The 12,362-nt window shown below is 26.6% G+C and overlaps 2 protein-coding genes across 3 annotated transcripts in view; one reads left to right on the top strand and one right to left on the bottom strand.

Moving 5' to 3' along the window:
* Window positions 1-826: 826 nt before the first annotated feature.
* On the bottom strand, window positions 827-9,876 carry LOC102675897 (KAT8 regulatory NSL complex subunit 1). 2 transcript variants are annotated; one of them, XM_031508366.1, is made up of 12 exons: window positions 9,743-9,876; window positions 8,183-8,398; window positions 5,793-7,443; window positions 4,699-5,201; window positions 4,390-4,581; window positions 3,199-3,424; window positions 2,992-3,099; window positions 2,642-2,717; window positions 2,391-2,550; window positions 2,033-2,253; window positions 1,758-1,892; window positions 827-1,346 (listed from the first exon to the last, which is right to left on the bottom strand). In XM_031508366.1, the coding sequence occupies exons 3-12, from the start codon at window positions 7,235-7,237 to the stop codon at window positions 1,200-1,202; spliced, it is 3,213 nt and encodes a 1,070-aa protein (XP_031364226.1). In that variant the 5' UTR covers window positions 7,238-7,443; window positions 8,183-8,398; window positions 9,743-9,876; the 3' UTR covers window positions 827-1,199. The 2 variants fall into 2 exon arrangements, with proteins under 2 accessions (XP_031364226.1, XP_006611183.1); XM_006611120.2 differs by having other exon boundaries at window positions 9,184-9,812.
* A 741-nt stretch (window positions 9,877-10,617) lies between these two features.
* Window positions 10,618-12,362, top strand: part of LOC102675679 (small G protein signaling modulator 3 homolog) — a 4,414-nt gene continuing 2,669 nt past the window's right edge. Inside the window, exons 1-7 of the mRNA XM_006611119.2 lie at window positions 10,618-10,686; window positions 10,886-11,067; window positions 11,138-11,236; window positions 11,315-11,478; window positions 11,599-11,809; window positions 11,878-12,008; window positions 12,087-12,320. Of these exons, the coding sequence (XP_006611182.1) occupies window positions 10,618-10,686; window positions 10,886-11,067; window positions 11,138-11,236; window positions 11,315-11,478; window positions 11,599-11,809; window positions 11,878-12,008; window positions 12,087-12,320 (1,090 nt within the window). The remainder of the gene's footprint in view (window positions 10,687-10,885; window positions 11,068-11,137; window positions 11,237-11,314; window positions 11,479-11,598; window positions 11,810-11,877; window positions 12,009-12,086; window positions 12,321-12,362) is intronic.

A 12,362-nucleotide genomic window follows, 5' to 3' on the forward strand; every position in this document is an offset into this window, starting at 1 on the left:
CGTTCGTCTTCATTATATTTATTTCATATATTAACTTTATTTAAAATTTTATTTAACATTTTGATTCGTGATATTACTTAACACAAGTAATGAATAAGAAACATGTTCTATTATTACCTGTTTATTTCATTCAAAATGTGATGTACAAAATCTAAGCGCATGACTTTTAAATATAGGTATGTTTGTGACTAAATATAAAATATGTGATAAGAAAGAAATTACATGTAATATCACAGATTATTAGAAAATTATGAAATCACAGCGACATGAGATTTTGAAAACATAACTTGTTACTTAAATAAACATGAATTCATGCTTTATAAATTATAAATAATTAGAACATAACAGTCAAAATACAGAATACAATTATTTCTTGCTAACAAAATATTATGTATAATTCATTTTCAGTATTTAATTTTTCTATAAGAACTAAAATGTACTAGGTATATTATCCTTCTGTAATTCCATGTTCTTACCTGCAGATTACACAAAAGTAAAAATGTAAATTATTATATGCATATTTTTAAATTTTATAAATGAACTGTTTTTGACTGTTATATGAGATGTAAAAATTGTGAAATCATTTGAAGAAATGAACAACATAAAAGAAATTAAATATATAGATATAACGATGTACACAATATAAAACTACATACATTATTATATGTGTTCATAATAGCTGAATATTTTCAATTATTATACAATGAACATCGTCGCAACTAGAAAAAATATGCAACATCGAAGGATAATGCTACAGAACATTTCAGTTGGCACTTTTATTTAACGAAAAAGTTTGATTATAATATAAATACACTTTTTATTTTTATTTTTTTTAATATAAAATTGCCTAATTCAGTTCATATGAGATTCTAACTTTTGAAGGACTATGTCCCGTTTTATCAGTTATAACAGTGAAAGAAAAATATAACAATATCCTTATCCTAAATAAAAGGATGTTAATCCATACAATTCTAATACTTTGGCCGAAATAGAAATACTTAAAAAGCAATCATTAAGGTTTCCCATTAATTTAAGCAGAATGAAGTTATAAAATTTATATTTATAATACACTTTACAGATTCATAATACCATTAACTTAAGGTGCATGTTACATGACCGACAGGTATATATAACAATTGACAGGTAGCTTCTGCATATAGTAACGACGTAGACATACTGTATGTATTAAAGGTTTTATCCTATCTCTTAGCCGTCGGACGTATTCGTTCCTTTTCAGTATCCCTATCGTCACCTACTGTCCATTCAGGATCATTGGGATCCTCACCCTCTATGTCACAACAAGCTGATTCTGTCGAATCTGATTCTGGAGAATCCATTTCCCCATCCTAGAAACGAAATATTAACGCCTATCTAAATATTTATGAAAAACTATTTTTTTTCAACGATTATTCTGCGTATATTACAAAAACTATATTTAAATGTACAAGCTTGTAACAGCTGAAAAAAACAATCAGCGAGCTAATTCATCAAAATATTCTAATGCTTATAAAACTCATGTACAAATGCAATGCAGTTTCTCTTAAATATTGCTAAAATAAAATCAATCGTGTTTAAAATAGGAAGCATCAAATGACACTGCTTACCAGAGATAGCCTCGAGGAGCCATGAAAGTTGGCTCAAAGTTTGTATTAATAATCAGTACGACCATTCAGATATTCTTTTTTTCTTTTTGTAATAAAAAATTCTGACTTAGATAATTAACACTTAAACATTTAATATAAACACAGTGTACGTACATCATCTGCTTTTTCTTCATCACGGGAACAAAGAGATGCTGACGAAGGTTGCCAATGACCATCTGGCATTACTTCCAGCATTTTATCATAAACTTCTTCAGATAATGGAAATACTCTTGGTTCATATGGCAAAATCTAGTAAAAAAAATTATATATAATTTTTAATAAAAAATTATACATAATTTTTAATAAAAAATTATACATAATTTTCTTAAAATATTTTATGTTGCATTTTTTTATTAATAATTCAAATAAATCAAATCAAAATGTAATACCTCATTTTCATCCTCATTTATTGAAACATTAGTGTCGTCCTTTCCTATTCTTAACGTAGGTGTAGCACGACGTCGTATAGCATTTTGTAAAGCAGATGATCGATGCATATTATCCGAATTATGTTGATGTTCTGAATCTTGAACTTGAGGAGTTGCAGGAGGTGATGTAATTGGTGACATCATATCTCCACCAAAATCACTTGCATGTGGAGACATAGGATCTAATAATTAAGAAATAATTTATAATTTATATACTCATATCATCTATATAATCTTTATATCTTAATTTTATTTTTTTTATTTTTTTTATCTAACTCTTTTATCAAAAAAAAATTAGTAAATTATAAATTAGAATTACCTGGTGTATTCGCACCACTATCTGCTCGACTATCTGTTCTACGATTATGCCGAATACGTGATTGATGTGGCATATTCATGTATGTCATAAAACGTTTATTTTCTTCCCGTTCACTTCGTTCATGTCTTAAAGCAATAGTTTCGTCCGACATATCTTCGAACTAGATAAGATATATAGTTATTTTTAATTTTATTATAAAATAAGATTTTTTTTATAAAATTTTTATATTTATATAATTAAAACATACTTACATCACTGTCTTGACTAGGCCTATGCATAACACCATTTTTAATATCCAATTTTGAAGGTTCTTCACATAACCTCCACCTATTTTGATGAAAAAAGGAAAATTCTAATATTAATAATTATTCACTAAAATATTATAGAAAATTATTCATTAAGATTAGAGATAGATCGAAAATAATTTTGATTTATCGTATAATTTTTCTAAGTTATTTATTTGAATTATTATTTATCTGGATTTTGAAAGTTACCAATTATAAAAATAAGAATAAGTTGAGAAATTCAAATTCGAAACTTTTTGAATTTTTGAGAATTTCGAGGTTTCGAATATTTCATTTCTAATTAAAACATTACTTACTTTGGTGTTAATATTTCTTTATATTGTAACTTTTCAAGCCTAGTTGAAGCAGCTACACTATAAGGTATAACTATATTATCAATATCGTACGAATTTTGCCTCAAGCGTCTGTAATAAAATATTTAGTAATACAGTAATAATTTTAATTATATATTTATATATAATTTTATTAAATTTTATAATATTTTTATTAATATAATTACTAACCCATGAGAATTCTTTTCTTTAATTGTATTCTTTTCTGTAGTAGAAGCAATAGTATGATGTAAAGGAGAAGACACTGGAAATGAATGCTTACTAGAGCTGGAAAGTGCACTAATATCATCATCATCTTCAGTTGTTAATTTTTGCATCCTTTTTCTACTTAAACCATGAACACTTCTATCATGACCAAGTCTATTTCTTTTTCCTTTCAACATTTTCTTTTTAATTCCTATAAAAACAAAATTAATGATAATAATATTAATAAATAATAAATAATTTATTATAATAAAGAGAGATCAAATAAAACAATTAATTTTTATAAATAAATTAATTATTTATCAAACTTTTAAATCATTTCTTTTTAAATTAACTTTATACATTAATATTTTATTATTAATATTTAATTCTATTATAAGAATTATTAATTTGAATAATTGTTTTATGTTTAATAGTTATATAATTGTTATATATTTAATAATAATAAAGTTTTGAAGATTAGATATATTTTTAAACAAATATTTAAAATACAAAATTAAGAATATCTTTTTAAATTATATTTATTTAAGGATATTAGATGACAATATATCAATTATCTAATTATTTTCGTTATTTTATGCAAGAACAAAATAATTACTGCAAATAATTGTGTATTTTGTGATCTCTCTTTTAAAAATATACATTTTTTTTATCAATTTTAAAAAAAAATATAATTTTTCAAACTTTTTTATTTTCCTTACAAATGTTTATATATAAATAGAATTTTATTGAACAATTTTTTTTCAACTTCAGATCTATTTACATCTCAATATTTCCAAGAAATTTACATATCATAATTTTAAGTTTTTTAAAAGCATAAATATTCTTATTTAACTAGAATTTTTTTCTACTTTCAAAAACGTTAAAATTCTTTATTTATGTAAAGATATATGAAATAAAAATTTAATAGTTAATTAAAAGTTAATATACTGCCATTTAATAACAATTTTTTCTGAATAGAAAAGATTATATACTTATAAAATTACAGTTATTTCATATTTCATAATTTTCATAATGAAAATTTTAATAATTTCATTCAACTCCTATTTATAAATGAATACAAATATAAATACACAAATAATAACAAAATATAGTAATAAAATGTTCAATATATAATTATATATATATAATATTTTCATAATATTGACAATTACATACTTGCAGTAAGAATACTTGAAGATGATTTTTTTAATCGAGCTGCATATTTTCTATGTCCTGGAAGTTTTTTATTTCTTCTTTCATTAATATCTTTATCTTTTAAACGCGTAATTCGTAAGTTTCCTCTTAACATTTTTTGTTGCCATTCCACTGATTTCATAATGGCTTCAAGATGAGTTCCCTGTGTAATTTCTGCAGAATAAAATATTAAAAAAATCAATTACATTATAAGCTGATATTAAAAAATTAAAGCTTCTTAATAAAATATATAAATAAAACATATATATATATATATATATTTTTATTTACCATCAGGAAATGACAAAACAGGATGAAAACTAGGATCAACAAGTGCAACTCTTTCTTGTACAGACATTTGTTCAATTGGTTCTTGTGGTTGCATTGGATCTAATCTTCCAGTACATAAAGCACATGGTGGTAATACATGATCACAATTGCATCTTACTGTTGATGCTTTTGCAGCACGTTTCGAGACTTCATGTAATTTATCTAATTGTAATAATTTTCTTTTCCTATAAAAACTCCACACAAATGGCCGAGTTCTACTAGCTGGTAATTCACTTTCAGGTGAATTATAACGTCCTGTAGAACCTGGTAAAACACCACTATAGCCATTCACTGTTTCTGCATTATCAAGTATCACTAATCCTTTATTAGCTCTAATATGCCGTTGTAATTCATTATGCTGTCTAATCCTATATTCCAAATCCGATATTTGTGCTTGCAACCATGTCCATCTTGCTGCTACACCTGCACGATCTTGAGCATACCTCCATGCTGCTCTTTTTGATCTACAAGTGATATTTAAAATAATAATTAAAGTTAAAAATAAATAATTAAATACTTTAAAAATTTAATCAAATTTAATTAATTTAAAATTAATTAATTTAAATTTTTAAAAAAATTTTAAATCTAAAATTAATTTTAAAAAATATACTTATATTGATTTATTTTAAATTAAAATTAAAAATATTTTATTTGTTAATTAACATATATTTATTATGCATTTTTATAATTATTTTTGCAAAAAATATACAACTATATTAAATATCAACATATAAATATATACTTATAAAAATATATAAGATATTATATTAAATATTATTAAATAAAATTTTAAAACCGACCAAAAATATTATTCGGTTTTATAAATTTAAATATTTTTCAGGAATAAAGATATGTTAAGAATAAATGTTAAAACAAAATATCAATAATAAATTTCATAAGAAATATTATAAGAATATAAGAATATAGAAGAAAACTGTATAAACTAATTTAATTTTAATTTTATATCACATTTCCATTCTATTAAAATTATAAAATAAATAGAATGGTCCCAAAATTAAAAATTAATTTTTTTGATAAAAAATATAAAAACTCACATAGATATACTTTGTTGATGTGGATTGTTAAATGTCTGCATTTCATCACAACTTTCTCCACCACTACTGGATGCAGTACAATCGGAGTCAAGATTAGATTCCACAACATGTAATTGTGTGGCTAAAGGTCCAGCCACACTTTCTACTTCTTCACCTTTAATTTTAACTTGAGGTGTACCAAACACTGATTGACGGTTGCTGTTACCGGAAGTACTACTCAAATTATCACGTGATCCATCACCAAAATATCGGCAACATAATCGCTGACGATTCACACTATTACTCTGAGCAACACACATTTTTTCAATTTTTTGCAAAAAGGAACTCAAACTACTACTAATTTCAGGAAAGTTTCTAACATTGGATTTAGAACTGATATTAACTAATTCTTGAAAAAGATATTTTTTCACTCCATGATGAGCAAGTTCAAGAACTCCAGTATTTTCTTCAGCAACATGCCTACCTATTATTCTTGCTTGAAGCTTTCTCAGTCTTCTTAATAAAAATGCACATTTCCTTTCACTCTCGTGTTGTTTTTGGGCAACATCTTGCTGTAACTTTAAAGTATTCACTTTATGTTGGTCCACTGCATCAGCAATATTGCAAATACTTATAACATCAACATCAAGTAAATCTCTTTCAAAAGATGAAAATCCTTCTTCAGGCATAGAAAACATTTCAACTCCATCAACTGTACTTTGGACTGGTTCACTACTACCTGCAGATATGTTTTCTGCATTTTCCACATCCTCAATGGATTTAATTACTTGTAAAATTTCCTCAACATTTTGCCCAATATCTCCAACATTACTAATATTACATTGTTCATTATCTGTAGTTATGTCGCTACCAAAGGCCATTATTTGATCCACATCCAGATTTTTATTGTCTCCTGCTGTTTCTGAGCCCACCAAAGGCAAGTCTGCGCTTGATTTTAAGAAACCCATATTGTCCGCTTGATCACCCATAGATGGGTCGTTCATTATAGTATCAGTCACCTTTTTTTCTGGACTGCCCAGAATGTCCAGTTGTTCACAGTCCTCCTTTATTAGTACTTTCTTTGTAATCAAGTCAGATCCGTGCGTAAATGTAGACAAGCTATCAAGATCATTGGCATATTTCGAGTTGATGACATCACGAATGAGATCCTTAGAGATACCATGTAAACACTGCTCGTCGATCTTTGATGGTTGAACGTTTGCAGAAACAACAAATTTTGCCAGAATTTCACGATTCTGACACACCTGCGTAGCCTGCTCTGGGGAAAGAAATCCACCAGCTGGAAGGGAAGGGAGCAAATTTTCAGGCTTTTGAGGACCACCTTCCGTCAGAGCAGGGGCCATCACTGCCACTGACACTGCCAGTGCTGCAGCCTCGACATCCAGAGGCTCCCACGTGCGTACGCACCCACACCTACACTTCACATGTGCTGTGCTCACTCCCATTCATCCATTACTAATTTATTGTCCTGCACTTGTATTGTTATCTTTCAATATAATTTCTTTTTTTCTTTTGTCTTTTTTTTCTCTTGTACCATAAATTCTTTTCTCATTCATTCCATATTAAATATTATGTTGTTTCAACAATAATTTCCATTGTGTTTAATTTCTTCATTTTTGTTTCATTTATGTGCTTTGAACCAATTCATAACATTAACCTGTAAAATAAATTATACAAAATGAATATTTTTATAATAAATATTTTTTTCAAATATTTTAAAATCTTATTTTATTTTAATTCCAATAAAATTAATCTATGTAACAATACATATTTTAAAAAATTAATTCTCTAAGATATATATTGCAATTATAATAAAAATAATGTTCAATTATTTAATAAATAATAAAAATGAACTTTTATAGTATATAAAATAGTATATAAAAAAATATATATATATGTACAAAAATAAAAATGAATATATCTAGAAATATATAATTCATAATATAGAAAATATATTTATATTTAAAAAAATACTATATTATTACATTATATAATATAAAAATTATATTATTATACATTAAATAGCAATATTAATTATTTTCCAACATTCATATGTTTATAAAGTGCCTATTAATCATTATTAAATAAGTACAATAAAAAAACTATATAAAAAATAAGTTATAATAAATAAATATCATAATCTATATATTATATGTAGAATAAATAATAATAAAATATATATGTAGAATAAATGATAATAAAAAGATTATACTAACGTATTATTATATATTAAAAATAAAATCAATTTTAATCAAGTAATTAATATCAATAGTATATGTACCATTGATTAATATTATATAAACTAATCGTTATTTCAAATATATAAACAAGAAAAAAGAGCTCAGAATACTTAATTTAATAAAGAAATAAGAACACGAAATTCTGCTTACCTTATATTTTTTGCTTGCAAAAAAGAAGCACGTTCAAAATCGCAGATTTTTCAGAGCGATATTTTTTGTAAAGGCAACATCCAAACACACAAAGTAAACCAAAAGGAACGTCAGAAAGGCAAGATCGTTCTTCCCACGAAGATATAATTCAGTATATTGGATCACTATTTTCGAGCGATGAACTTCGAACGTAAAGTAAGTTGAGGCGGTAAGTGGCTGCCGGCGAACGATAACAACACGTTATTAAAAAATTGGAATGTGATGGTATACATAAAATAAGATAGTATACATGAAAGAAAATTTTGAATACTTTTACGAAATTAACGAAATAACGAAAAAGAAAAATGTGTCAAGTAAAGGAAAAAAGATTGAAGATAGAAGGAAAATATATATTCAAAAGTAAAAATTTAGGTTCGGTATTATGATATAGAATATCACACATAATTACACTAAATATCACTACCAAATATATGTTGTAGAGATTAATAACAGGTATGCTTGCATCGTTTGACGCATTCCCACGTGATTACTCGTCGCAAAATATAGAAAACAGCAGCAGTGGTGGCGGCGGCGGTAGCGGCAACGACAGCGTTTCCTCGTCGTGGCACAGAATTAAAAAACAAAGATAAAAACATGCCGCACAACACCACCGCCGTCTTCGTCCTCAACAGAGGAGGCAGTTCTTTCTCGTCAGCTGCACGTCTATTGCATAATGACGCGCAAGATTTGTATCCCCGGCAAAGGTACTAGTATACAAATCACTTGGCGTCTTCGTCAATGTCCACGTACGCGAAAAACTTTTACACATGCGACTTCCGTAGAGATGTCGAAGGCATCGAGAATATAATACAGAAGGGAAAGAGAGTGAGAAAGAAAATGAGAATTGTATGTGTGTGTATGTATGTGTGTATGTATATATCGAGAAAGAGCAAAAAAAGATAGAAAAAGAAAGAGAACGCGCAATAAAGAAAGAGAGAGAGAAAGAGAGAGAAGACACTAACGTGCTTCGCCTCGTGAATAGCGTAACCACGAGACGTGCGTTAACGCGGACGTAGGCGCGTTTACACGCTTGAACAGCGATCAGTTGAAAAAAATGTAGTCGAACAAGAACACACGGATAAACGAGGCAAGCGGCTTCCTTCGCGGTACTCTTGTAGCGTACAATGGCGGAGCAAAAAACAGATTCGAAGGCTGCTTCTTTTGGGCAGTTTCCCCTCCTATAACGCTCACCTCACTTCGGGGGCGCTCGACATAATCGCACATACACCCATGAGAATCACGAATAATCGAATGTTCTTGTGCACTACGCAACACGACACGACTTTCATGCAATTCGCACGGATATAAATGTCCGTCACACCCAATGCACGATAATCCCTTGACTGATTTCTCGTTACAAGCAACGCGCGTACTCCTAACCGTTTTGCGTCTCTCGGTATGTACGTGATTCCGACAGTATAGACTTTCTCTCTTTAAATACGAATACCGATGTCGATTTTGGTAAAAGTCACACGAGCAACACGAGCTATTTATCAATAATATATAGGAAATTCAACCAACTTCGCTGTTGCTGAAGCGGGATCGACCAATACTGCAGTGCTGCTGCCGGATGTGGCCTTCGTGCCACGCTGCCCAATCGGATTCATTTTCTATCTATAATGTCGGCGGTAAAGTCCAATTCGCAGCTCGATATATGAATACTAACGAAAAACCCTAGATTCAGAATATTACTTTTCCCGCTTATTCCATACAGTATACCTATTGCTATATGCAAATTATAAGTTTGTGTACCGAAATTATAGCGTCATGTTTAAAATAAATATAAAAATTATTTATTTTTTATACAATTTTAATTAATTTTATATAATTAATTTATTTTCTATTAAAAATATTAAATAATAATTCTAATATGATAAATGTATGATAAAAAATTGTAATTTTTATTAACTTATTATATAAAATATTATATGATAATATATAAAGCATTAAAATAAATTTATTTTCTTTCTAATTTATAATTCTATATTATAATAAATATTTAATATATACAATCAATTTTATACTTGTTAACGTTAAATACATGATAAAAATAATAGCAAAGAATTATTGAAAAATAAAATAAAATATAATTATAAATCAATATTTAATTTTTATTAAATAAACTACACAAATGTTGACTATATTGAAAAATTTCTTATCCAACATACTGTATAGACTATTATAAAATATTTTTATTGCTGCGTATTGGTTTAATTATCATTACTTTCGTTAGATGGCGAGATAAATATAATAGTATTGGTACTGTTAACGCTGTATATAGAGTAATATTTTTGGACATGATAAATATAATAATATCTACAAAATAATATAATGTAAAATAAAAAAGAAAAAGATATATATAAAATAATTAATATTAAAATTAGAAATTTCACAAAATGGATATTGCTAAATCATTATTTAATGTTCGTGATCATGAAGGTTATATTGGTAAAGAAGACTATAATGTTAGTATTTATTTAATTTTTATGTATTTTTAATTTAATTAATTTTTATTTATACAAATAAATGCAACATTAAAATATGATATTTATAAAAATACATATAGTTTTATAAAATAATAAACTTTAATAATATTAATAAAAAAAAAATTACATCTGTTAACATATTATTGATATGAAATTATTCAATATTTTTATATTTTAGAAAAAATTAGAAACTGCTGCTTCTGAAGATGAATTTGAAATAGAAATTACAGGATTATGTGGAGAAATTTTATCTCCTGCACCAGGAGGTCCATTTTCTGCTTTAACTCCATCTATGTGGCCTCAAGATATTTTAGCTAAATTAAATCAACCTGATGATCCTAATTCACAACCTGAGTATAGGTATTTATTATAAATTTCTTAATAAAGAATATTATTTCAATATATAATAATTTAATATAATATATATTAGGTTTGATGAATTTGGATTTCGTGTAGAAGAAGAAGATGGCCCAGAACAAAGTTCAAAAAAATTATTAGGTATTCCATTTGTTGAAGATCCTCAACATAGGTATAGAGAGAATAAAATAAAAAAATGAATTAATTATGAAATTAAAAAAAAATAATTATGTAATTTTTATATGCTTAGATTACAATGGGTTGCTCTCTTAGAATTCAGTCATAATAAAGAAGTAACTGAATTTTCTTGGCAAAATATGGATACAAGATTACCACGTACAGATAAATTGCGGGATATGGTTCATCATGGTGTACCTCATTCTCTTAGACCACAAATTTGGATGAGAATGTCAGGTACATTACAATTTTACACTCAATTACAATTTTTTTAATATTCCAAATTTATAGTATATATTTTATAATATATTTAAATATCCATTATAAAATAAATATTAATTTTATTTTATATTACAGGAGCACTTCAAAAAAAATGTTCTTCTGAGATAATGTATAAAGATATAGTTAAAGCATCAAGTAATGATGCATTAGTGACTAATAAACAAATTGAGAAGGATTTATTACGTATTATGCCAGCCAATGCATGTTTTAGTCATCTTCATAGTACAGGAATACCACGTTTAAGACGTATTATGCGTGCTCTTGCTTGGTTATATCCTGATATTGGGTAATTATATTTTATAAAATAATATTAAAATATTCTTCAATGATTATATTATTTATTTATTTTTTAAGATACTGTCAAGGTACAGGAACAATAGCAGCTTCTCTACTATTATTATTAGAAGAGGAAGATACTTTTTGGATGATGGCTACAATAGTAGAAGATTTATTGCCAGCATCTTACTATTCTTCAACATTATTAGGTAATAAATTAATAATGCATATAACTAATAAATTAATATAAAAATTAATTAATTTTAACTTAAAAATATTTATTATAGGTATTCAAGCTGATCAAAGAGTACTTCGAACATTGGTGGCTAATTATCTTCCTGATATAGACCATGTTTTAGTTCAACATGATATAGAACTAAGTTTAATATCTTTACATTGGTTCTTAACTTTATTTGCATCTGTTGTACATAAAAAAATATTGCTTCGTATATGGGATATGTTTCTTTTTGATGGATCTATAGTTTTATTTCAAGTTACACTTGGAATGCTAAAAATTAAAGGTATATATATATATATATATATATATATATATCATTATTAAT

This window comes from Apis dorsata, unplaced genomic scaffold, assembly GCF_000469605.1.
Source record: "Apis dorsata unplaced genomic scaffold, Apis dorsata 1.3 scaffold_83, whole genome shotgun sequence".
NCBI lineage: Eukaryota > Metazoa > Arthropoda > Insecta > Hymenoptera > Apidae > Apis > Apis dorsata.

Excerpts from the sequence above, each read along its gene's own strand:
- LOC102675897 (XM_031508366.1), bottom strand. The coding sequence starts at position 7,237 with ATGGGAGTGAGCACAGCACATGTGAAGTGTAGGTGTGGGTGCGTACGC. Across the intron at positions 4,582-4,698 it reads TGTTTTGTCATTTCCTGATG|AAATTACACAGGGAACTCAT; the intron begins GTAAATAAAAAT and ends TTTATTCTGCAG. Across the intron at positions 3,100-3,198 it reads AAAGAAAAGAATTCTCATGG|ACGCTTGAGGCAAAATTCGT; the intron begins GTTAGTAATTAT and ends ATTTTATTACAG.